Source organism: Pempheris klunzingeri, chromosome 16 (assembly GCF_042242105.1).
Source record: "Pempheris klunzingeri isolate RE-2024b chromosome 16, fPemKlu1.hap1, whole genome shotgun sequence".
NCBI classification, from domain to species: domain Eukaryota; kingdom Metazoa; phylum Chordata; class Actinopteri; order Acropomatiformes; family Pempheridae; genus Pempheris; species Pempheris klunzingeri.
Window position 1 is genome coordinate 19,914,072 of NC_092027.1, and position 27,141 is coordinate 19,941,212.

Below are 27,141 nucleotides of genomic sequence, written 5' to 3' on the forward strand. Positions count from 1 at the left end.
ACTTTACACTAAAATCCTCAGTGTCATCAGCACCAAGTTAGCAGCTATCACCTCAGACTGAGGTGAGCTGTGCTCCTAACAGAGCTTTGGGCTGGTTGAGGCGCAATGACAGTGTGTGTGTGTGCGGAACGTTAGCGAGGAAGATCCATTCAGTGGGTGAAAGGCCATGATAACACAGGCCCACAGCGAAGCCTTTACCCAGCACAATTAGGGTTGTTAAGTACATCAAGACAAAAACAGCTGAGTCACGGTTAAAGAGCCTGATAAGGTTGATCAAAAGCTTGGAAAGTCCCCGAAGCTTCAGCAGGAGGAAGTTCAGTGCAGCCTGGTGCTGCCACCTGCTGGAAGCAAACATCACTAAGGTCAGCTTCACTTTCACATGCTGTCAGAGTGGAATATGTCCACACTCTCATGCTACATCATAATGCAAATACAAAGTGCTTACACAGGCTTTGTTACACTGGTTACCTGCCGCCTTAAGAATGGACTTCAAGATGTTATTGATTACTTACAAAGACCTGAGGCCCCCCCCCCTGCTCCTCAGATCCTTGGCTGTCTTCTTTGTTGTTCCACAGTCTGACTGCTTCTGTCTGAATCACTTTTTTACAGTGACTCCATTTATGTTTAATGACACTTTAGTTTGTTTTACTCTCTCTGTAAAGTCAGTGGCTTTCAGCTCATTTTATTCTCCTCGTGTTTTAAAAGTGTTGTTATTGTGAAAGACTTTGTGACTGTTTTGAAAGGTGCTATATAAAGTCTAGTATTATCATTAGTCTTTATGGTATCCACTTTTAGCACTTAGTACACAAGAAACCAACATTCGTTACTATTTTATATCAATAGTAAATGGGCGCCATCAAATGAAAAACTACAACTTTAAAACCACTGTGCCAAACGTGGTACGTAGTAGGCAACATGTTTTGAGGTGCCTCTAGGCCCATTTCACCACCGTTCACATGTAATTTTAAGGTGTTTTGAGTACACTTTAGTTTGTCACTTTTCCAGAACAGTACATGCTCTAAACCTGCTCAGGATGTTCAAGCGGTTTCGAATTAGGCACCAACTTCTTACCAGTTTGGGGGAAACCCTTATCCGGTTCAGTTTGATGAGGAGGAACTCACTGACCTCGGCGCCATCCAACACTTTGACCTGGAGCTGGAATTCAGACGGAGCTGGACGTCATCTTCCAACATCAGAGGTGCACCTCACTAAAGCCCTTGTGCTTGAACAAAAGCAAGTCCTAGCAGCCAGGTTCCAACATCTGGGGAAATGAACGCCCTCAGGTTTAGTATAACTTACTCAACTATAACATGTGGGTATAATGTTCAGGTAACCACATACTTGGTTACATAATATATATCTTTTAGACATTTAGCCAAGATCACCTGCATTTTTCCCATCACAATTTTATTATGTGACTTTGTACAATAAAAACAAGACATTTCAAAATACAGATGCAGTACACCAATAGTGCTAAATGTAATGTAAAGGAAGCCAGCTTGGTGCAGTTACTGAGCTGACTGCTGTTTGTCTGAGGCGCCTCAGCTCTTAGCTTTCTCCAGCCACCAACATAAGCTTTCCACATCCTGCCCCCCCCCCCCGGAAAGTTTAGATTCTGTTGGAAAGGAACTTTCTACAGAATCTGCACAAGACGTTCAGATAAATTCATGTGAAAAGCACTTCAGGAGCAGTTTCTTTACATTGTTACACTCAGCGTGAGTGAAGTCAGAAATACATGTTTGGTTTCAAAGAGCAGGGCTGGGACACGCTGGCTGGGATGCTGGAAACAAAATGAACACAAGTTCTATGGCAGGGCCAATACAAAAGGAAAGAAGTAATGAACTAAAAGTAAGAAAATGTTACACATGATTGAAGTTAAACACTGCAGTTCATGGTTATACAAATTACACGACAGGAGACGGAGGAGCATTACATCATGGGAGGAAATTAAATGTGATACCTAAAGAAGTGAACTGAAAGATACATATATATTTATATAAAAAAACAGTGCCTGAGGTGAGCTTCAGCCTGATGCTGTCTGCTGATGAGCAGGACGTGACAGGCCGACCTCTTTGTTTGGTTTTTTTTGGCATTAAAAGGATGCAGCACAGAGCAGTGCAGCACCCAACATTCCCCCAGAAGAAGGAGAGAGGAGGAGAGAATGACTGAACTCTGAACTTTGCGCTCCAGGTTGTCATGAAGGAAGAAAACCAGTTGTGTTTTCTGTGTGAGTATACTTGTTTTAGTGAGCAGTAACCCAGAATGGTGCTGTGCACTGAATCAATACAGAGATAATAACAGTTCTTTGAGGGGCAACACGTGGACGAGCGCAAAGCAATTGGGTAAATTCAGAGTCCAGACGATACTGCCCCCTGGTGTTCACCTGAACACAGTAATATGGTCTAACAGTGGATGTGGTTGATCGACAGGTGTTCTGACAATCAAGGCTGGCAGGTTGGCAAATAATACACTGTAACATCAGGAAGGTCCCCCAGAGTTATTAAAATATCTTCTTCTTTTTGTTCTTTTCCAAGGTCCTGCGAAAACAAGAGCACAGAGAGGCATTTTTACAGACTCATCTGATAGGAGGAGAATCTCTTAAACGCCTCACAGTTGTCTCTTGCAATTTACATGAGAGTTGAAGATAGAGCTCTAAATGTGTTACAGTGATCTCGGAGGGTGGATCAAGGCGCGCAGGTAATTTCTTGACATAAATCTGACGCCATACGGTTCACACTAGTGCCGATTTGAAAGTGATATGGAAATGTTACTAACTTCAACCTCCTTTCAATACATTTATGTGAAACTAACTCTGGACTTTAATAAGACACAAGACCAGATACAGTGCATAGAGTGTGTAAAAGAAGTGGATGTGGCTGGCAGATGTCTTTTCTGTCCATGTCAGTGACATTTGGCAGGTGAGTTGCCTCTAAAATGCTGCAGTGGTTGAAAACAGCAGTTTTGTCCATTATAGGAAAAACATATCCTTACTGTAGAGCTGTAAAACACACCAAAACTGCTTCATTCATTTTAAACGCAGCCCTAAAATGTGCACTGCTAGTTTTATCATGAAGCAAAAAAAAAAAAAAACTACTCAACTACAACTACTCACAGCAGTGAAATTCTACCGTCATAACAGATGACAAAGCAGTGCTGTGGGATAGTGCAGCTAAAGCAGCTAAAGCTAATGCAGCTAAAGCTTAAGTGACATCTTCAGTGTACATTGATTGATTTAAGCCTATAGACCCTTCTCTTCTCCTCTGAACTGATCCAATAGTGATTATCATGTGTTTACCTGGAGGCGTCTAGTTTCTGCTGTTCCAGAATCCTCTGCTGGGCCTCCCAGTTGGCCTTCTCTTCTTCATGTTGGCGACGTTTCTCTTCCAGTTCCTTGTGCTGGGCCTCCAGGTTCTTTTTCATTTGCTCATGACGCCTCTGGAGCTGCAAGGACATGGAAGTGCCGTCAGAGGTTAAGCCAAGTGTTTCTACCAAGGACCGCACAGTGATTAACATACAAAAAAAAAAGCACCGTCATGAGTTTACCTCAGCCTCAGAGTCTCTGAGCTTCTGGAGCTTCTCTTTGACCTTCATCTCAAACACTTGTTCCATTTCTTGTTCCATCTTCTTCATCTTGGAGACATGATCCCGTCGCTCCTCCTCCATCTGGGCTAGAGGACTCCTGGAGACACAAGCCAGTGTTCATACAGACGGCACACAGTGGCAGGCATGTGGCCGGTCGCACATCTGTGACCATTAGGTGAACAGTAGCTGTAGCGTTAAGCAGAAATAGTCCCCCTGCCACCTATTAAAAGGTTTTCTGGCCGGGGGTGGGGGGGGGTTGAAAAGGAGAAGAGGCAGGTTCAGGATGAGGGAAGGAGGAAAGGCCCGGCTGACTCGCCTTCCCTGGAAGCCCTCTGTGACAGAGACTTCCAGCGAGGACTTCAGCTGGGAGGTGACGGGGGCTGGTCAGGAGAACAGGCGTCACAGGAGGAGAAACCCTACATCTGACACTAACCATGTCTGTACAAAAAACTAGTCTGATATGTTACTGAGCAACGTTAATAGGAGCTAGTCAAGGCATTTTTTACATTGTTATTAATGCTAATTAGCCTTTTGGCAAGTTAGCTAGCGACATTTGGTCACATTAGCTTTGCAGAGGTGAAAAACACATGACCCTCATCAGACCATTTATTACTACCTTTTAGCTACGCTGGCAGCTCTCAGGATGTCTTTTAGGGATTAGTTCTAATTAGCATGCTAAAAACCTAACCTTAACGACTTATTATTCTTTCTCAGTATGCCAATATTGTGACTGTGGTTGTTAGCATATAAATGTTAGCATTAAGTTCAAAGCCACTGTGCCTTTCAGAGTGTCATCCCCGTAGTCAGATAAAGGAAGACGAAGCATCATCGAGCTTTCTCATATTACATTTTTGTAGCAGTTACTTGTTACTCGACCAGTGAATTTTATTCCAATGAACTGAACTGATTGTATAATTAGATTTTATTTGGCTCTGGCTGTGAGTAATGGCGGATGTCTCTGTACTTCCTTTACACATGTAGGAGACATCGTAGATGTTGAAATGACACCTTGGAGGTTGATGTGAACTGCATTTTTCACTTGACTTCTCATAATTGCAGTTTATAGAACATGACATGAATGTGGCATAAAAACTGGAGGATTAATTAGCCAGTGGTTGTCCAATATCTATCTAGTTGCACAGTAGCTGCAAACTGAGTTTTTAAACAGTAGTTAAATGTGTAATGAAAGTGCAAAGCAAGTAGCCGAGCCAGATGATGCCCATGGGCCCTGATTGGATATATTAGCCCAGAATCAAGAAATCTGACATTATTCTCTCGACGTCTCGTTCAAACGAGTAGATGCGTGTGAAAGCACAGTCACAGGTGAGCGAGGAAAAATGGCCAGAGATAGGAGTGAAACAGATTTTCTTTGGAGGGGTTTTGAAGAAGTGAAGTAACACTTACATGCCTTCAGCCGTCTCAGGTCTAAAAACAAACAAAGGCACAGACACTTAGCATGCTGCCATTAACCATGCGTTAGCTTGTGAGAGTGTGCTGGTGATTACTGAGAGCGGGCAGCAGCCGGTGGATTAGGAGTCAGATGGTGCCTCAGTTAGTACTGTCACATCAGACACAACTCATACTAGTGGCCTGTACGGGGGGGGGGGGTTAGTGCCGACTTGTTAGGGTTTAAGGGTTTGGGCTGCTTAAGTGACAGCTTGCCATCTTTAATCTGTAGGTCAGTCGTCACAGACTTTGACCTTTGAACTGTAGTTTCCTCCACTGGAACACGTTGAATGAGCTGCTCACAGGTCCTCATAGAGCCAGCACCCAAACCAGCAACACTATTACACTAGTACAGTACATTTCAACAACACAGGTTACTTACTTGGTTAGCTGCCCCTTATTCTTATTGTTGTCCACACCGTTGTAGGTGACTGCAGCAAGTTTCCTGCTACGGTAGTTTTCATAGTGAACATTGTTTGTCACATCCTTCAGGTCCTGCATTTGGGTCCTGGGAAACAGTCAAAGAACAAGTCAAGTAAAAATAGCACATTTACTCTTATTATATATATCCTTTACCATACAAATTGTACTTGGATGTTACATTTGCAGTAACATCCACTCCTGAGCAAAACTGCTCTGGTCACTCAACAACAACTACACCGGAAATTGGCCTTTAATTGTATCTCCACCAAACCCGAAGAGGTGAAGGGAAGTTATCTGAATAAAGAACCAAGAGGAAACAAACAAGGCACTTATAAGGCTTGTAGATCATCTCAGAGATGGACTCTGCCGTTTTAAATGTTATTGAAGTGAAAGGGAAAATCCTACAGGCACCTGGGAGTTGCTTCCCACAGTGCCACGTGAGGCACTGGGCCCTGCAGGACTGTCCTGTACAGGGGAAGAGATGCTGTGCTTTTGCTCACCTGATGAGCATGTTCCGGAGGATTGTAAAATCACAGTGCTCCCCGTTTTCCACTGTAAGAAGAGACAAACAGAGCAGACACGACAGCATGGAGTAATGAGGACACTGAGACACGTGAACATCATTGATCCATGTAGACATTATGAATACGGCAGAGAAAAACAGCAAATGATGTTAAACAATGCAGCCGTACAAAACCCAGGTTGTATTAAGCCACCTCGTAGTGGGAGAAAACTATTATCATTATTATGGTCACTAAATATGGCAATACACCATAATGTTCCATATATGCAGCATGAAATAGAAGACATTCTTAAAATACCAAGATAATGGCAATATGAGAACATGAACAAAACAAATATGAAAATGAGGCTTTGAAGTAAGCAAAGAGAAAGAGAGAACTTCAGTTTTCCATGGAAAGGGCTGTAGAGCAGTGAGAATATTCTAAATATAGTGTATACTTGAACCTAATAGCGTAGCGTCTGTACTCCTGCCTGCCACTTCAAACAGGGGGCGTGCTGACTGCCATCCACTGTAGGTTATACACCAACTATGGATAAGTACTTGCAATAAAAAAAAACCCACTCCAATCATTGGAAATATCCCTTTAAGCCCAATTAGCTGAAAAGAAAAGACTCTTTCTTTTGTCCCTTTAACTTCAGTTAAATAAATTCAAGCTTTACCACTGTTTACCACCATTGATGTATTCAGTTGTGTTTCTACTCACTGATATCCTTCTACTGCCTTTTGATGGTTTAGCGGCTCCATAGCTCATCTGTCTGAAGACTTAATCAGGCTTTTCAGGGCACGCACAGCCTCTGCAGCTGCAGTACCAGAAACCATCAGCAGGTGGCATCATGTGCTGCCCTTTGTGTCCTTCCTATAGTAAAGCTCACCACAGTCCTTTGAGGTTTTCTGGGCTGCTGTGGTAGAGCGACTTGCATAGCTTCTCAAGGACCTTGCCCCCGCTTTCTCCGTCTCCCGCCCTCTCTCCATATTTATGCTGACATGAAGCCAAAAACATTTGTGGTATTCCAAAACTCACTCCTCATGGACGGCAAACACTGGTTTCAAACCAGTCTCATAGTAGCACTCCTACAAGCCATCCACTAGGCTGTACTGTACTCAGTTGTACAGCTGCTCTTTCTCTCTGAGACGACAACAACAGAGCTTACATGATTTGGAACGTTCTCCTCACGGTCTCCAGTTCATTAGCTACAGTCACATTCACACTGTGTCCTCGTTACGTTGTCATGTTTCATACATCTCACCACAATGTGACAGCAACTTCCTGTGTCAGGTCAAACAGGATTCTCATATCCTGTGCTGAAGACAGAGAGTGCTGTCTAGTTTCCCACCAGTGGCTCCAGTATGTCACTGTTTTTCTTTCTTATAATCAGTATTTCTTGTTTGTGTTTTCTCTGCAGAGGTTTAAATGGTTCCTATTCTTTGGTCACAGTAAGCAGCTCAAGTGGCAGTGGGCGAAACAGAGGCCAACTGTCTCAGCCAGTTCATACAAAACATGACTAATGTACAAAACACCAGCTAATGTGATCACCAAACATTTTATCGGTCATTTAGGAGTTAAACGGATTAGATAGACACGTATTAAAGGCACCCTGTGGAGTAATCTTTTAATCTTCTTCAGACAGTGGTCTGCTTACATTCAGTGATTCTCACCTAAGCATACTGTGTGTGTCCTTGTGGCCGACCAAACGTGTTCCATGCATCCATTAAACATGTTTCTGTCAAATCCTGAGCTGTATGTGGACAAAGGACCAACTCTGATCTCTTGCTAGATGGGAGCGCTCCCATGTTTCACATAATCAAAAAATGTGTCCATATAGTGAACCTAAAAATAATAATTCCCTACAACTAGCCACTTTGTACTGTGAGCCGTTTTTTAAATAATTTGATGCTGCGCTGCTCATGCTGATGCAATCTCTACTATCTTCTATCACAGTATGCACTGTGGTCACTCAATAACTCAGTATCAGTGTGTGTGCGTGTGTGTGTTGAATATTGGAATGAGAGCAAAACAGGAGCACATGGACAGTGTTACTGCTTTCCAAACCACCTACATGTGATGCTTGCTCGATAATCCAATAAAAAACTGAGGAAATATCAAGTTATGTGTGTGTGAGTATACATACACATATATATACTGTATATACACATATATACATACATACATACATATAGACATACATGTATACATACATATATACACATACATGTATACACATATATTCATACATACACGTATATATATATGAATAAAGAAGAGAGAGAGAGAGACTCCACTTAGTTGATCAATTTACAGGCTGGAATCAGCTGACTTTCAACCTCTCACCTTCAGCCACACCCCAGGGGTACTGCCTGCCGCGCACTCGCTTTCCGTTGACCTCGATAATGGTGTTGCTACCGACTACAGCCAGCGGTAAACGATCCTGCAGAGAGGAGGGAGGGGACACAACTGTTGCATAGCTCATGCAGAGTGGCTAAAAATACACTGTAGGCTGGCATACTAGGAGACATACTATGAATGACATAAATTAGAAGACACTGCAATCAAAACAGCTCAGTGAAACTAAAAACCATGGAGTTTTTTTTTTTTTTTTTTTTTTTTTTTAAAAAGGACAACATACCTTGATTTTCCGGACCATCTTCATCTCCTCCTCATCATCTGTGTCGGGGAACTCGTAGATTTTAATTTTGTGCTCCTGGATTTCTTTCATGATCTGCAGAGGGGAGCAGGGAGAGGCAGGGTGGAACGGTAAAACAGCATGAGAGGTGATGCAGTGGGAAGAGCTGTGTATGGGACAAACGGGTCCAGAAGCATCAATACACACAGCTGAAAGTTAGTCAGTACACACACCAGGAGGAAGCTACCTGTTCATTCAGCACATGTACACATGATCACTACCATCATGGGCACGGACAGCATCACCGTGTCCATGTAGTATCTGTGCTATAATTACACTGGTTCCTGAGATGCTTGCTTTTTATAGGCCTGGATACCTTTTGAAATTTGTTGACACTGGTACAAATATAATGTCTGAGGTCCTGTACCAATACTATGTTTTCAATACGATACTTTTGAGACATATAAACATGTGTTTCTACCAAACCCTTACTTCTGTGTATAACAAAACACTGCAGAAATAATTTTCGGTTCTGACATTGATCGGATACTGGATCAGTACACTAGCACTGTATGACCAAAAACCCGCTCACTCATTCACTTTAGTGAAGTGAGCCACAGAGTACAGATGCTGATTGAACATTAACATTTGAACAAATCACAAAAGACGCTAGCCAAGCTGGACTCCCTATGAGGTTCAGTCAGAAGTGACACACACACACACACACCTGCTTCTTGAACTGTTGACACTCCTCAGGAGTCATTGTGTCGGCTTTGGCAATGAGGGGGATGATGTTCACCTTTTCATGTAACCGTTTCATAAATTCAATATCGAGGGGCTTCAGCCTGGGGAAGAGGCAGACAGAAGAGACAGGTCAAAGGTCAGAGTGGCTCTGGTATACGTGGAGCTGCAGGGCTGGGTGAGGCAATCAGCTGCTGTCACACACAGGGCTAAAGTCAGGGCTGACCTCAAACTTAACATTTGGATGGAACAGAGAGCATTGTAAATCTGTCTGTTTGGACTCCGGAACTCTTTCAAATGTCATTATATTGTCTTACTTTATGGTATCTGTATTTGTCTGTGTGTGTTGCTGCCAGAGCATCTACTATAAGGCTCTATTAGAGCTTGCAATTTTGTCCACTTCCTGTAATATCCAAAAATCTGCAAAGTGGGGATGCCCCCGCGGCTTTAGGGGTTTACTGGCCGACCATGAACCTCACTGTCCCCTGTGTGACTCTGGCTGGGGACCTTTGTAGAAACTCTCCTTATTGTTTCCTGCTGTCTCTTCACTGTTGCTGTGTCATAAAAGGAATTTAAAAAAACATAAAATGTCCTAAGACACTAGGAGAATTCTTGGAGTTTTTCCTAATTACTTCAGTTTTCCACAATAATCCATGTACCCAATGATAACAAAACCAATCCACAGTATGCAACACATTTCTTCCCCTAAGCCGTCTTCTAAGGCAGAGCTTGCTGTGTATGTGAGCTCCACTCAGCACTCCTCTACATCGGATTCCATAACTCCGCAGTCATTGCTTTGCAAAAGCCTGTAAATACTGAAAACCAGCTGATGGATGACCTTGCGCCAGGGTTACACTGCATTATGTATTTGGTTATGCATTTATCATGCATCATTTGTTTTGAGTTGTCCAGTAATTCACATGAGCTGCTGAAAGGCCAAGGTCCTCCTACACCCTGAATGGTTGTCCACCTACAAGTTGATGCAAGTTTTGTGCTTCTCCAGTTTGACAACACTTTGTATAACTTTGAACACACACATTTTTAATTATGTAAAGTTTCTGTAAAATTGTTTTAAATGTATTCATGGTTTGGGAAAAAATACAGTGTTGTCATGCACATTTGTAAATCTCAGTAAATGTTTATGTACTTGCCATTATGGCAAGATTTTCTTCAAAAGAAACTGTACTTCAGCTGCTGCTTTTGACTACATTCAAAATTTGTGTAAAGCTGGCTCTAATATGCTAATGAAAAGTGTTTATTAAAAATTCAAATAAAAAAACAAAAAATGTCCCAAGAAAAACAAAAAACAAATACAACCAACCAAAAAAGGTCTAATGTTTTATTGCCAGACACACACAGACACAGACAGACAGACAGACAGACAGACAGACAGACAGACAGACAGACAGACAGACAGACAGACAGACAGACAGACAGACAGACAGACACACACACACACACACACACACACACACACACACACACACACACACACACACACAGACACAGACACAGACACACACAGACACACACAGACACACACAGACAGACACAAACACAAGGTGTGGAAAATGAATAGATCCATATGGTGCTTTTCATTTGCCAACAGAGTCATCAAGGCTATAGTCACTAAGCCACACTGGGTCACTGTGGGCCAACAGGCTCAACAGCAAAAACCACCTTTTGTTGTAGGCACCACAGTGTGGCCTCGTGTGTGACAACAGCCTGGTCAATTGTGTGTCTGTGTGTTTGGCAGCAGCCAGAGCCAAGACACAGATGGGAGGAATGGGGTCTCCAGGTCAGCGGGCTCAGGACAGATTACACCAATGTTATTCCTGCTTGGTAGCCTGGTAGGAGGCCACAGGCAGAGCTGGCTGGGTTTGGACTACTTAGCTGGCCAGAGAATGAGGCAGCAGGGGAGCAACCCTGAAACTCAACAGCTGAAATCTGCAGTAACTGAGTCTGCAGTAAACGAGTAACAGATACTCATTGGTTCCAATTTGCTCCCATCAGTCTACAATGCTCTGAGAAGAAAACCTCAAAAACTGCCTCACACTGAAATTGATCTCTTACCTTAAAGACAGCTTTTTAGATCAATTTGGACAAATTCTCAACCTCAATAACAGGGATCTTCTCCTATGGAGTTCCTCAATGATCCATCCTAGGCCCTGTTTTCTTTTCCCATACATGCATACTGCTAAACCCAAATAATACTAACACTGAAATAACACCAAACACTAACAATAACAAACTAACATCAACTCCAGCTTTCCCCAAAAACACGCTGCATGTTAAACACACTGCCAAACATCTTGGTATTATTTTGATTCTGATTTCAGCTATATCAAGAATCGAGTCCGCTTGCTGGTTTGGAATTCGATACTGTCAGGTAGGCTGGTGTTTGAGTCACCTTTATTTACTCCTGACCACGGAAGTATTTCTGGCAGTTATGTAGTCTAACTGAAGGGTGCAATCGCAGGATCCTCATTCTAAAATCTAACGTCTTTTGAATGATTTTAAACTGTAACAAGCCTGAATATACAGTAAATTGCTATAATCTATTAAAATGGTTGTGTGTAAAACTCCCTATTTGAAATACACCTTAAAACATTACATGGCTTTCTAGAAAAGCCATCACCAGTGGGATCCCTGTAGTACCTACCCATGCCCAGATGGGGCGATGAAATACAGGCAGCACTGCACTCTGCTGTCTGGCATCTGCCGTCTGTTGACACGAGACTCTGCGTTGAGGTAATCCTCAAACTTACTGTCGATGTAATCGATGACAGGCTGCCAGCTGAGGACCGAATGTTACATCAGTGTCAGGTATAGTGTTACAGTTGAAGTGTATTGTGGTAACTTCTACCAACCAATGACAGAGGGCTGGGTTTACCAGTTACTGTTGTCAACGGCATCACCAAAGCCGGGGGTGTCAACGATGGTGAGCAGAAGTTGCACTCCTCCTTCCTTTACCAGAACCTTCGACTGCTCCACCTGCAATGACAAAGACATTTCAATGCAATGACGAGTCAAGAAATGTCCTTCAACATATTTATGCTTAAAAATGATTTACATCCACACTTTTTGAGTGTGAAAAAAAATCAATATAATATCAATAATTCTACACAGCAAAAAGCCTGTTGATCAAGTAGTAAAGCCTGTGTTATTAGTTTCTATTTTACCTTCCGATTTAATTCCTGTTTGCAGGGAAGTTAGTTTTCTACCAGTGAGCAGACACAAGCATGTGTGAGTGTGCTTTCAATTATTATCTGACCAGCGACCGCAAGTCAAACAGAATGAAAAGACTGTTTCAACTGGGCCCCCACTCTACCGAGTTACTGAAGGCATGCGATGTTTGAGTAACGGGGACATGTTCATACAGCTTTACTAAAAATGTTAAATTCAAAAGGACGACATGGACACTGGGGCGGTGCTAATACTGGTGACGAAATCCTAAAATAAAACCGGATTGGACGAAATTCCTAAAAAAAAAAAGAAGAAGACAAAAAATTTCAGGGGACCTGAAATATCAAAAACTGCTCCTCAGGAAGCATGACCTCTGGAACCAGCTGGCTACTTCTTTACTTACTCCATGTACCTACAAATACACAGATTACATTCAAGAACTAAAACAGCTTTGCTAACCAATTAACCAGTGAGCCAAAACTATTTCGCAACTACTAAGCATGCAATCTAAGATCTGCACTGGACAGCTGAAGAACGTGGTGAACAAAGCTGCCTCTGAACACATCAGAGAGGCCAGAAGGGCTGGGCTTTGATCAGCGAGGGGTCGAGGCAGAACTCGTGATCGGCAGATGAATTTTGATTTAATCAGTAGATCTGAACCAGACCTCGTCTGCCATTCTCCCTGACCAGAGACGCAGAGCTCTCATAGACTGCGTGAGATCGATGAGTGGACACAGCAGCTGGAGGACAGACACTGACGTGACAACACGGCCTAAAATACAGACACCATGAATAAGCCTTGATTTCAGGCCAAGAGTCAACATACGTTTTTCCTGAGCTGATGCTGTGAAATACAAATGATGAGTTCTGTCAAATGTTTTTGTAGCAGAGTTGTAGAATGTTGGAGTTAAACCCCAGCTTAACTAAGAAACCTTAGACTGAAACAGCACCGCAGAACGCCCATGGCATGCTGGGGCTGAGCTGCTCTCACTACACCACACTGGTGGCAAAACCAGGCTCTGAAAACACAACAAACCTCCTAAAAAAAAAAAAGAACAGGTGAGTCTAAGAGCAAGTTGTATAACAGGAGCTTGGTGCTCAGAGTCTTTTTAACAGCAGCCAGTGGGGCTGCTGGACTGAATGAGTCACTTCTGTCCAGACTGTCTGGGTGCCGTAATGCACAAAATGGTACAGAGTAGAGCTGGCCCAAAACATGAATGACTTGAATCATCAGTCAAACATCCTCCGAGTCGTATCTCATTTTGAAGCATTGCACTTCATTTTAGCTGCATCATATCAGGCAGAGCAACAAAATACTGGTCTCAAAACCAACAAACAAAACTACAAAAAAACAAAACTATCTTTAATTGAACTGATTATTTTATCCATACTCAATTCTACTTTGTTATATTACAATAGTCCTTTTTAACAAAACACTTTACATTTTGATTTGTCTTAGAAAGAGATACACTGGTGTAAATAATAAAAATGTCTCCGTTCTATTTAGGTGTCTCAGCATGCCACACCAGTAGCCTGGCATGGACAACACCAGTATCCTCAGATAACATTAAGGGTAACCTCCTCCTCCTCTTCCTCTTCCTCCACCTCCATCCTCTCCACTCCTGGTTGGTAGCAGTCAGCTGCAGGTTTGCTGCAACAGCTGTCCTTCACAATCTGCCAGATTGTTGCTGTACAAGATTCCTTGGCTGAGTTTTTACGGCAGAACCTTACCCCCATGACCCCCACCCACCACTTAGAAGCATTTGCCATGTACTGGAATCTATCACAGTCTAGCTGTCTGTGAACTGACCTCTGACCTTCAGAGCTGCTACTGGGAGGCTGGGCTGACCACAGACACTCAGGAATGACTATCATACAGGGGGTGCAAGTTCAAGTGACAAATGTAACTTTTAGGTAAATGATATCTCAACGCTATTCGACATTAAACATACATTATTTTACATACAAAATGACAAGAAGTCGAAAGAGATCTGGACAGGCTAAATAGGATAATAAGAACATGTCACACTTAGATAATAACCCAGTGGGTGAAAAAGTGTGTCTGAGATAGTTGAGATGACACTTTAAACGTGGAGGAATGCTGAGCGGACAACACAGAAGAATCCTGCAGAGTCTCTCTTCTGCTGCCGTCTAACAGGATGAGTCAAGCCACTGATATGCCTATTAGCCAGACAGGCTGCCCACAGACAGTGAGCTCATGGGAAAAGGAACACCAGCACTCGGCCAAGTTGCACAAGGACAGTGATGCAAGACATCATCACCGCTGTTACTTACAGCGTTTGGATCACGAGACTGCAAGCTGGTTTACGTGTAATACACTGTAACTGTATAGTGGCAAAACAAAGGACACATGATGGAGTCAGGGTGCACCTCTACACTTCCGCCCTATGAGATTTGCTCTTGTTTCTTATCCACCTCAGTTGTTATTTTTGCATACATACTGTTTGTACTATATTTTTTACGTGTTTACATGCAGTTCATCATGTTTTCTTCAGGAATCAATGTTTAAATGTTTACTTATAGTTGAGGCAAAAATCTATGGATGTAGATGAGGTGCCACTGTGTTGGCTGAGGATAACAGAGTATGAAACATCTACTTCATTAGATTATGCTGTTATTTTAATCTCTGAAATTCCACTGTGGCAGCAGCAAGTGTCTGATATAAAAAGCGAGGCATGTCTGTGCATTGGCAGGACAAGACTGAGCTTGGAGCCTGAGGAAGCTTGTTGGCTAATCACCACCCCTGCCCTCGTCTCTTCTCCAGCCTCACCAAGCCGTGTTAACCAGAAATAACAGAGGCATCTGGCCAGGTCCGTCACCTCTAACAGCCAACACCCACACTGTCCACCTGCCTGCTCATCTTCCTCAAAAACATAGAACCAAAGAATGAATCCCACACAGCAGGGTTTCATCACATTCTTTGGCATGACTTGGAAAAAACTGGCCACAATTATTTGAAATGTTTGTCATTAGCTTGTGGTTGGAGAGAGAAAAAGAAGAGCTCTCGCAAGGATAAACAGCAAGCAACACACAAACACACACAGGCATATTTGGTACAGTTCATTTTAAACATATATTTCAGCTCTCAATTTCTTTCTTTGGGACTGGAAACTTTGAGGAATCTTCAAACATTCAGTCTGGGAGCCAAAAGAGAGAGAGAGAGAGAGAGAGACACACACACACACACACACACACACACACACACACACACACACACACACACACACACACACACACACACACACACACACACACACACACACACACACACACACACACACACACACACACACACACACACACACACACACACACACACACACACACACACACACACACAGAGAGAGAGTCTAAATCTCATCTAAACTTTTAATAAGAGCTGAGGAGGTGTAATAGGCAGGTAAATAAATTGGAGGCAGCAGTGGGGCGAAGGAAGACTGAGCCCCTCAATGTGTTGCCGGGGATTAGAGGAGATTTGGAGCAAAGTAGTTGATCACGAAGAACAGGTGAAGGGAAGATCCTCATCATGCAGCTGAACTGCTCTACATCAGCCCAAACTCAACGCCTACAGCTCCCTGTTACCGGCAGAGGACAAGGCAGAGAAGCCTGCTGGAGTTCCTTAACACCAACAGTATCGCCTTTCACTCTTCAAAAGGAGGCTCAAGTAAAACTATGCAGCTGTGTGCTCTATTTGAGGAAACTGCCAAACCCTTATCGTCTGCACCGTCACTGCAAGCAGCATCAAAGATTGAGGGCATAAACTACCTGATACATCCAGTATCACTCCCAACTTCATTATTGGCACAGTCACACCTGCAGCTTTGATGTCTGTTATAACTTCATTTAACATTACGATGCTTCAACCTGTACTGAGCTCCTGAAAAAGTTCTCTAAAGTTGCATTAAAGCCCCTGACAGCATGGCTGCAAATCGTATCGCATTCGGCCGCCAACATTAAATATATACGCTCCAAAGTGCACAGATGAAGTAAACATTAACAACCACCAACTTAGACTACAGCTCTAGTAGCGATACTCTATCTTCACAAATAATTTTACTTTAGCTTTCATGTGGTACACCAGTGTCGGTGCTATTGATTAGCTATTCTAAAGTCAAACAAAGGTGGTTAACGGAGTTAATCATAGCCCTTCATGTCTAAAGTCATAGTGAAGCAGTCAGGAAATAAACCTGTGTAAGTGATACACTGACATCTGACCTGGATGACATGTTGGGTGACTGTGACTGGGTGTTGCTGTTGATGCTAGGTGTGGTCAGAGGAACAGCAGACTTCTAACTAGTCTATGAATAGCTAGAAAGGGGTAAGTCGAACAATGCTTTTCAGTTTGCCGACAGTGTTTGGGTTGCACCGATCGCACAACAATGTTGAACTGGAACAGTATTGATCTTTAGAACACCACACAATGGATTTCACAACCAGTTTATCAACAAGCAATGACACATTTGTCAGAGGAGGTGTGCAATGCTCATGGTTCTAACTAAGGCCTGTGTGAAGTAATAATCTGTCACTGGAGAGTTATGCTGTAGTCATATAATTAAGAGGAAGCCTCTTGTCCTGAAATGGGGAGGGGCAGTGTACTGTATACTGAGGCGCGTGCCTCATTTTATCTGTGCATCATCACAGGAAGTTGTCTGTTTGGAGTTTTGTGCATTACAGGCTTTAATGAGGTGAACTAGAGCTACTATCATTGAGACACAGGAAATACAGCGCCAGTCGGCAGGCTGCTTCAATCTAAACTGCTAAAGCAGCTGAGGCTCTGAGGCCAACCAAGCACCTTTGTACTTGGAACAGCCAAATGTATTTCTAACATGTTTCTAAATATATGGAGTCATACCTGTCACTAAGTAACCCATCTGTGAGTTTATTTGGTTATCAATTGTCTACAGGGAACCCTTGTTCTGAAATTATTCTGGAAAGACATACAATATTTCAGATTTCATGCCTACATAAGTATAAATATTAAGGCAATTCTGACATTTTTAAACCTTGGTGCTGTATTTACACATTTGGGTATTTAAATGATTAGTTGGCATAAAGATATGGAGTTGGAATATCTCTGTAGGAATCCTTTCCGTAATGTTTCAGGTTCTTAGAATAACAATTGTTATTTATTGTTATTGGTGGCAACAGAAAGTGTTATAATAGTTACATTCTGTGAAAAGGGATGATATGTATATCATCCACTAGGGACAGCTAGCGCTCCTTGAGCTACTCTGCCAGACATGCAACAGAAGAGCAGCTGATTTATCTGTTTCAGCACCATTTTTGTTCAGTTTTCACTCGCTCTCTTTTTTCTCTCAGCTCCAAGCTTATGGTACAGTTGCTACATGTCAATTTAAATATCTGTGGTACTATACATATACTATATACTGTACTAGAGCAGTCTTTATGAAAAAGAGAAGTTCTGCAACTTGAATTACATGCATGACACAGTTGACAGCAAAAAAACAAAAACCAGGTCCAGATTTAAAAGAAAACCAAGACAGGCAATCAACAATACCATACACATGGCTGACTGATGTCCTCTGCAGAATAGAAATGCATGCATGTACTAGAAGATAGGTGCACATATTCTATCCAATGCAAAGGACTATAATTTTAAATCCATCCATGTATGAACAGCTATGAGAGAGGCTGGCAGCCCTCTTTTGGGCAATATGTTTGTAATGTTTACACTGCAGCCTGCTGGAGCAGACAAAAGTAAATATATTATGTTTACAGCGATGTTTGTATCCAATCAAGCACAGCCCCTGGCCATCGCAGCTAGACTAAACTCTCTACTGTCACAAATGGCACGGGCCTGCCTTTCCATTAAGCTGTTTACATATGACACATGCACTGCTACTCCCTCACTCTGTGTGCACATACAGCACCAGCGTTCCCTTTCAGCCCAACAGTATGCTGACGGATCAATGAAGAGTTAGCCAATTAAAGAAAAAACTATCGTCCTCATATCCTTTCATCAGCTAGTTACAGCTTTTCTCATTCACATGATGTTATCTGACTGCAGCACAATCGCACAGCAGCAGAGGAGCAGCACACACACCCAGGAACCAACAGTGTCAATCAACAAGGTAGGCTTCTTCACGTCACGCCACATCACATAACATCACATCAATCTGCTGTTACTTCCTCTGCAAAAGAATTGTTCTCTCCTGTGCATGTCATCTGTACTCCAGCCCACATAAAAGATCTGCTGTGGGGGCTGGCCAAGCATAGCTTTGCTGCAGCCGGGGGCCCTCTTTCTTTAAATACCCTCACAGACCTAGTCTGATGGATCTGGTCCACCATTGCAAGCAGTCACTTCCACAGAGAAAGCCTTGACTTTAGGACTGCCGTTTGATGAGGTTTTATTTAGTCATTATTGATCAGTTATTACTCAACAGTTTTGGTAAAGATGATCATTCTATGACATTTTCAGATCAATAGACTATATTATTTATATATTATTTCATCTTGCACCTTTTCACAATAACAAAGTTTATTTCAGGGCATTATTTTCAGCAGTTCTATTTAAGAACTATTGAAGTTGAAGTTATCTTTTCCCTTTCTCCACAGGCTGTTTTATGACATTGCCGTCTCAATACATCACAAAGTCTTTGTCAGTCAAGACAAAGAGGACAGAGTCCATCATTTTGTCCACATATTACAGGGTTCTTTTTCACTGTCAAAGAATTAGCTCTGGGCATTCCATTTAGATGAAATGATATAAAGTTTTGTGGTTTGAGTGTGCAGATCGTGATGACATGAACACAAATAACAGGAATATCTCAGTCCTGTTTTGGAATAGATTTTAAGCAGTTGTTTAAAAAGGTATAATAACAACAACCTACGTTGCCTAATTTGAACATATAGCACATCTTTGCCTTTGGCAAACGAACTTTGTCTTTGTTAAAGCAGATGGACCGGTTTCACTGTCTAACACAAACACATGGGTGGCAACAGCTTCGAGGAGCAGCCTCACAAAACCAAGATCTCATACAGCAACTATTTAGTCCATGGCTGCAATGCTGAGACAAAAGAGAAAGCGAAAAAAAAAAGGCTAGGGCACACCTGTATTAGAGCGGCCTAAGGCTCTGACATTTTAACTGGCCGCTGTCAGGGTGAAGGTAACTTATCATGTTTCAATTAACAGACAAACCTTTGGCCCTTTATGGGTGTAAGATCCAGTTGGTGGTTGAGTCATACCAACAGGAAGGGTAAATGCACCATGAACACAGAAAGCTGTCAATGCTGGAGCTTAGAAGTGTACAGTGTTGGCATCTGAAGAGAAGAAAGGTGTGGACTCTTAAAGGATAAATACATTACCTGTACAGTTTTTTTAATTCTATGCGAAGGACCTGGGTATTCAGGGGAGTACAGGTCTGTCAGAAAGAGTGAGTTAATCAGCGTCGACTTCCCCAGCCCGGATTCCCCTGAAAGACAAAGACGGAGCCAGAGTGAGTGGGTGGGAGTGAACTCGAGAGATGCATTTCACGCTATACTTGTTTTCTAATCCTTCTCTTCATGCCAGACTGAGGCGCAACATGACAATCTCCAGATGTTTATCAACTCGATTTCTAATGTGGTCTTTCACTGTTTGACATTCTTTACGCGTTTCCGATTCAAAACTTTTCTCAGCACAGGAAATGGCTTCCTTTAACCCCCCCCTCCCCTTTTTTTAAACAGGCAAGTGTTAACACGAGACAAAGGGGGAGACAGACAGTGTGGAAGTTCTGTCCTCCCAAATTCTTTTCCTGTCTGCATTTCAGGAATCTAATCAGAGAATCATGGGAAGGGAGCAGAGGGGAAGGAAGATTTTCAACCACCACAGTCATCATGAATTTTCCCTCTAACAAAGGAGTAAAAACAGAAATCAAAAGCACAGACTTCATTCCATTGTACTCCAAGAAATCTGGAGCACGAGAAGCAATCAGACAACTGCCACTTGAACTCACTATTACTCTACAAAAAATAGTTTCTATAGAGAAACAGAGGGGCTTGATCTTCTAATGTTTGTCCATTCTGTGATTCTAATATGGACTTTGATAATTGGAGATAGATCTCATTTGGGCTAAACAATGTACAATATCGCACGGTGCCAGATCATATATTGTCTTGACAGAAAAGTTGTTCTTGCCATAGTCCTTATTCATATCAACTACAATAAAACTTAACTTATCAGCTTCTTTTCAAAGCTTTCTAAGACAGGGGCTCTGCTAAACACAGCTTCAAATTAAGGCGCCCAGAGCAGCACATTAACCTGCATTCTAACAACAAAATACAACATCTAGTAGCTCAGTTAGGTGCCAAGTATCAAATCTCTCTTTCCGTCGAAGCTTGATATATATTTGAAAAGTTTAATAATTTCTTCCGATGTTATTGGAGGCGCTCTTTATTTCAGGCTAGGCTGGTTGACTCCACTGCAGGGAGCATTGCTAATAGTTAATGGAGCTTGCCGTCAGGCCGTGGTAGGAAGCACAGATTTTACAAGAGATTTGGACAAACCATTGAATAAACTCCCCCAAAGGCAGTACAGAACAGACCAGAACCAATGCTGTCAACTATAAAATAGTATAGTAACATACTGCACTGATGACACAGTTGGTTCACAGTTTTGCTATTGAGCTTAATTTTGATTAATCAAGTGATAAAAAAAAAATTCATTGGGACCAATCTTGATAATCTATAGAATCACTATAGTGACCAAGCAAAAATGCCAGACATTCACAAGTTCCAGCTTCTCATACCTGATTACTTGCTGCTTTTCTCCATTTCACATCACTGTAAATTGAATATTTGTCACAAACTTCGAGCAACCTTTAGGGGGCTTTCAGAGCTGAGATGATCCCCAAAGTTTCTGTAAGAGCCCAGAGGGGCTGACTGTGGTAATCCAATACCATCAGCAGTGTGCCTGTTAAGATTGGGTTGAGGCAACAAGGCACTGTTGAACAAAAGCTCCAGTGTGTGAGAAAAGGCAGTCATGCTGGCACTGCAGCCAAAGAGCTGCTCCTGACCTTTACAAGTGGCTTGGGCCAACATGGGCCACTGCTGCCAACAACTCAGCCACTCAACGCTCCACGAATAGGGAGGAGGACGGCGAGATGAAGAAAACATTACATAAAAGGTCCTTCATTCAGCACGCTCTCAGTGTCACAAATATTTTCCTACGAGGGTAGAGCCACATATATCTTGCAATCTCAATAGAAATGTTTCAGTGATTGTGGCTGGTCTGTGATGAAACATGCAAGGCCACAGTAAACATTTCTTCAAGACTGAAAGGGAATGGAGAACTCTTATGCACTGAGGGCTGATGGGTACCAGGGGGAGGCTGTGGTTTTGTGCAAACTGTGGGTGAAATGCATGTGATAAAAATGTCATCTTGAATTAGGAAAGCTAAGAGCTGTCAAGAACATCAGTACCAAAGAGACGCAGTGGGATCCAGGTCCAAGTCTTGGCCCAGTGTGAGGAGAGGGAAGATGAGGAGCTGAGGTTACTAGAGAACCAAACTCATCAAACTCAGAGTTATGATGGTGGTGTGGGTGGTGGGCTGAGAGAAGATGCTGATCATGGTTGGTCAGAGCTGTGGCTTCTTGTTTCGATGGGAGGGTACGCCACAAAACTGAGTCATTATACATAAATGTGATCAGATGACAACTGGCTTTGACTCGCTGAAAAATATTCACCATTCCTGCTGCTCTGTGAGCCACTCTGACCCAATATTTGACTCTTTCACCACAACCTAACCAAAACTGATTAATAATATTAAGCAATCTGAGTGAGTGAACTGCAACATGGTGGAGTGGACAAAATAGGACTCTGGCCAAGCAGCAGGAACTCAGAGACTGTTGGTGCCCACATCTGTCAGAGATCTGGCTTCATCTGTTCCTGTTGTTCATAGGTTGATTCTTACTTATTCTTTATATTTTTTTCTTTGTTTTAGCTTTTATTTATACATTTGTTAAAGTGAGAGAGAAACCGTATTTTGATTCTTCTGTTTGTCCTCGAACATACAGGAAGCTTGACAATAAAAATCCTTTGAATCCTTTGAATCTCAGTGGCCCAGATGAAGCTATTGCACTCGATGGGTGGACCATGTTCGCTGCAGACAGAATGCAACACTCTGGCAAGACGAGGGGAGGTGGACTCCACCTCCAGGAGATGATTCTAGGTCTTCACACACAGCCAAAGACAATGGATCATATATCTCAGATCTCGAACTTTTAATGTAATAACTATTTTGTTGCTGCCATTTACTAAGTTTCTTAAAATCTTATTTTTCCTATTAGTTATTATTTGCATATATGTTCTGTGCTCAGCATGAAGGAACAATTTGCTTCTCCTTTTGCAACCCTGTTCTGTAAAACTGCTCAATGCTTAAATCAAATAAATGTCACTTGCCTTGTCTTGATGAGAAACTTTGTCTCTAAGCTTAACTTGCAATTAGTCTTTTTGATCTTATTTCAAGATTGTGTGCGCAGACTGCACGACTTTAAGACTTTATTAGGCCAAATTCACTTGCTGCACTGGCAGCCTTGCTTGTTTTAAGTGCAAGCAAGCTTAAAAAGGGCAAATAAATGACTGTTATCCGTGATAATTACAATTTAATGCTACAAATTAATACAACTCTGGGTTTACTGCTGGTTAGGTTGTATCTTGTAACATGCAGACTGACGGGCTGAACCGGGCTCTCTCCATCACTGCTAACAGCACCGTAAGCAAAGTGGCGATCACACTGCTAGAAGGCAGCAGACGTACCAGAGTCTGCTCTGGTTCAGGAGTCGTTCAGCTGACCTCACTAACATTCACCACTGAGAGCTGAGAGTTTCCAGTTGTGGGAAACGAAGGTGAAGAAACAGGGTGTGCACTGTGCTGGTCTGCTCTCTTTTTCCCCATCAGCCTTCTTACTATTTCCATTACAGGTGAGTTTCCACCTTGATGATTTTGAGACAAGACCTCCTTCGAAAAACGTTGTAGTCTGCCACACCCAAAAAACTGATGCTTTGACTTTCAACATGATGTTTAAGTCTCAGGCTCCTCTATCAAAAACAGACTCACATTTTTAGATAGGATATAGACTTTTTTAAAATTAGAATAATGAAATGACAGTTAGTACACTGATTGAACTCTGTGATATGCCCAGTGCACTGCAGAGGGCTCACTTGACTGCTATATGGCTCTTTGGCATCACTAAGCGCATACACAGTGAAGCTGCTTCACACACTTGAAAAACCACATTGTTGACCCATGGGCAGAATGGATGAAGGCTGCTCGATATAACAGAGCTTCATTCAAATTCTCCATACCAGCTACTAGTACTGGGATATATGAAGAAGCCATTACAGCCGGGCATCCCGAGTCACTGAGCTGGCCCGCCAAGCCGAGGCCCACCGGCTCACTGCTCAGCCCGCTCAGCAGCCAACATGCTTCCTTTAAAGGAAATTTCCAGCAGCTGTGTAAACCGTGGGGGTTTATTCAAAGACACTTCCCACTGCATACGAGAGGCTGGTGGAGGGGAAGCAGGAAAAGTTTGGCTAGTGAGAGGGAGTCCGCATTAGGTTAATTCATTTGACAGGGCTAATAATGTGCAGGTGAAGTGAGAAGTGGTCTGTTCGATTGTGAAAGGGAAATTCTGTACGTTCAACATAACGGTTTGAAAACAGTCATCTTCTCTCCACTAATCTGTGTTTATCAATGGGACTTTCCCTTCAAAAGGGGGCAGGAGACAGTAAAAGTTTAACAAGGCTGGAGCATGACAAAAGTGTTACACATATATCTGTTGGCAAAGCCATCAATTTCCCGCTGCCTGTGTCAGATTTCGTCTCCTTCTCCTAAAAGCCCCTCTTGTTTATGTGAAGGCATTCTTTCCTAAAGGATACAACGGAGTTCATTCAGCCCTCTGTCAGCCAGCACCAAACACAATGAGCTACGGCTGCAGTGGCCAACATCAAGGTCAGTTCCTGCCAATGTGCAAATCACTATCAAATATTGACTTTGACCAACAAATGGCTCTGGCCCACTTCCACTTGTTCGCTAACAATAGCCAGCTCCCCCATCACTACATTCATACTAACACTAAGGTATACTTAGAGCCTAGACATTTAACAAAAAAAAGAATATTCTCAAAGAGGACTTATCCAATTACTGTTTAAAGTTCATGAATATTCATATAATTAAAAACTCACGCTACTTCTTTAAAATGCTGTACTGGATGTATTGCACCCCCGGGAAGACGAATGAATGTCATTTTTATGGTAGCGTTGGAAGAAGCAAAGCAGTGTGTGGAGTTTTTGCATGTTTTGGTCCTGTTGCTTTCTGACTAGAGCTGCAACTAAGGATTATTTTCATCATTAATTCAGTGTTTCTTTTTTTGATTAATAGATTGATTGTTTTGTCAATCAAACATCAGAAAATACTGGAAAATGCTCATAATATTTTACCAGAGACCAACTTGATGACCGCAAATGCCTTGTTTTATGTGGCCAATAGTCCAAAATATGTATGACATATTTTCATATGAACATGTAACAAAGAAAAGCATCAAACCCTCACATTTGAAAAGTTGGGACCAGCAGAGGTTTGGCATGTTTGCTTGATAAATGACTGAGACGATTAACTATATTATCAGCATCATTGCCATCTAATTGATTCATTGTTTCAGCTCTGCTTCTGACCTTATCTGGGAAATCTGTTGTTGATATCCAGTCCCTGTGGACACATCATGATAATCCATGATAATCCTAAATGCTCATTGGGTAACACAAAAAAGACAGTTCACATGATGACATTGAGCATGATTGGCAGCTACGAAATGCATTACCTTTAACTAAGGATCTACGGATTTGCTAACCTTGTTCACAGTGGTGAGTTGAGCTCTTCAATGATTTGTTGCTTGGCAGACATGGAACAACGTGGAAGGGAAAGCCTGAGAATTTGACTAAACTGTGTTTTTCAAATGAATTTTGATTTGAAATTTTTAAGACACTATTTTGAAAGGAGTCAAAAAAGAAATGATCTGCTGAGCCTGCCAAAGCATGAAGACAAACCTCTGTTGAATCACCTCTTTAACCCATACTCAGCAATACTCTTGGCTTTGCGATTGCTCCAAGGGCCTTCTCATGAAAATTGCATTGGGTGCCTGGACCCCTTTAGGCCCAATTGTGAGCAGAGTTATTAATATTTTTTGTTTCTTTGTGTGTATCTGTGTATAATGTCTTAATCTTAGTGTGCACCCATTTACAGATTCTCTTTGTCTGACCCTTTTCCATGTAGGTGGTTATGTGTGCTACAATGGACACGCAATCCCCTAACCATCTCAATGATGGGTGGGCACTGGGTGTGTTCTAGTTGTGTATGTGGTACATGCCCATAGTAAAAGACACCAAAAATATGGTATTCATTGCTCATGTGTTCATACTTTCCGAGTGGGTATGAGCAGCGGGTTCCCTATTTATATCCAACTGCTGTAATGTCTAATAAAAGTGAGCACTAAAATACAGTGAAAATGGGTAACCTGTTTCACAACTGTCTCTTTCTTAAATATAGGTGCAGAAATTCCATCATATCCCATAAATTCCATAACTGATGGGTCCCCAGTGGGTAAATGTGCTTTACCACGCCACCATCAACCCCTAAAAATGAAAGAAAAGTGCGCACTGTGTGAAGCTTCATCTACTCCAGCATGACAAGCACTGACGTTGCCAATTACCCTGCTATTCTAATTACATAGCACACACAAAATTGCCACATAACAGCCTCTTTCCTGAGAAAGCACAGCAGGGGGAAACTCCAGGGCGTGACTACATGAGCAAAGCCAGAAGGGAGGAGGGGAATCGGATTGCCATGGAGACAGGCTCTTTGCGCTGTGGAGGCAGGTAGGCACAGTAAGCTGTGAACCCAGGGGACAGGATGTGACATCATGCAGGCATTCAGCGTGGCTTCCTGCTCAGGTGCCTCTGAACGATGTGGAGCAGAGAAAGGAAGGGTCCTGTGGGTGCGCCTCTTTTCGAATCAGCTGCTAAGGCTTCAACTTTGGCTGCATGAATGGAATGACAGGAAACCTCCTCCCACCACACAATCCAAGAGACACAAGCCCCACACACACGCAGGCTGCAGCAGCAGTGGGCTGCCTGCACTGCTGAATGGCAAACATTTGTTTTAAATATGGTTTCCCTGAGCTTTGTTTTATGTGCAACTTATCCTCCTCACCCAAAACCATCTCTAATGTGTTTGGGCAGCCAGCTGCTCGCGCTTTCAGCCGTGACGTTTCTGTGAAACTCAATACTACTCAACACATACAGTAGGAGCTCCAAGTTCTAACAGAGACCCAGATTTACTGTGTGTAGATGTATCAACATATTTTAAGACCTTCACACTTGAATGAGCAAACAGATTGAGAAACTGCAACCCTCTCAGTGTTTGTTATCCTCAGATGAATGCCTAATTGTGTCACAGACTGAGGAGAAGCATGAATGTGACAAAGGTGCTAAAAGAAAACTACTCACCCACAACCATGAGTGTGAACTCAAAGCCTCTCTTCACAGATTTTCTGTAAACTTGGTTGGGAAGATTTGCAAAGCCCACATAGCCCTCCAGGTTCTT

General features: G+C 42.5%; 1 protein-coding gene across 2 annotated transcripts; it reads right to left on the reverse strand.

The window, feature by feature from the left end:
* Positions 1-1,388: 1,388 nt before the first annotated feature.
* On the reverse strand, positions 1,389-27,141 carry septin7a (septin 7a). Of its 2 annotated transcripts, XM_070846560.1 has the most exons (13): positions 27,045-27,141; positions 19,870-19,976; positions 12,230-12,330; positions 11,999-12,133; positions 9,323-9,440; positions 8,599-8,691; positions 8,304-8,400; positions 5,952-6,003; positions 5,411-5,536; positions 4,987-5,007; positions 3,544-3,679; positions 3,296-3,441; positions 1,389-2,537 (listed from the first exon to the last, which is right to left on the reverse strand). In XM_070846560.1, exons 1-13 carry the CDS (start codon positions 27,052-27,054, stop codon positions 2,501-2,503), a joined length of 1,179 nt encoding a protein of 392 aa, XP_070702661.1. In that variant the 5' UTR covers positions 27,055-27,141; the 3' UTR covers positions 1,389-2,500. The 2 variants fall into 2 exon arrangements, with proteins under 2 accessions (XP_070702661.1, XP_070702662.1); XM_070846561.1 differs by lacking the exon at positions 4,987-5,007.

Bases quoted from the DNA above. Each gene is read 5' to 3' on its own strand.
- septin7a (XM_070846560.1), bottom strand. The intron at 12,331-19,869 runs GTAATGTATTTA...TTGTCATTGCAG, and splicing joins GAATTAAAAAAACTGTACAG to GTGGAGCAGTCGAAGGTTCT. The intron at 8,692-9,322 runs GTGTGTGTGTGT...TCCCCTCTGCAG, and splicing joins GTCAACAGTTCAAGAAGCAG to ATCATGAAAGAAATCCAGGA.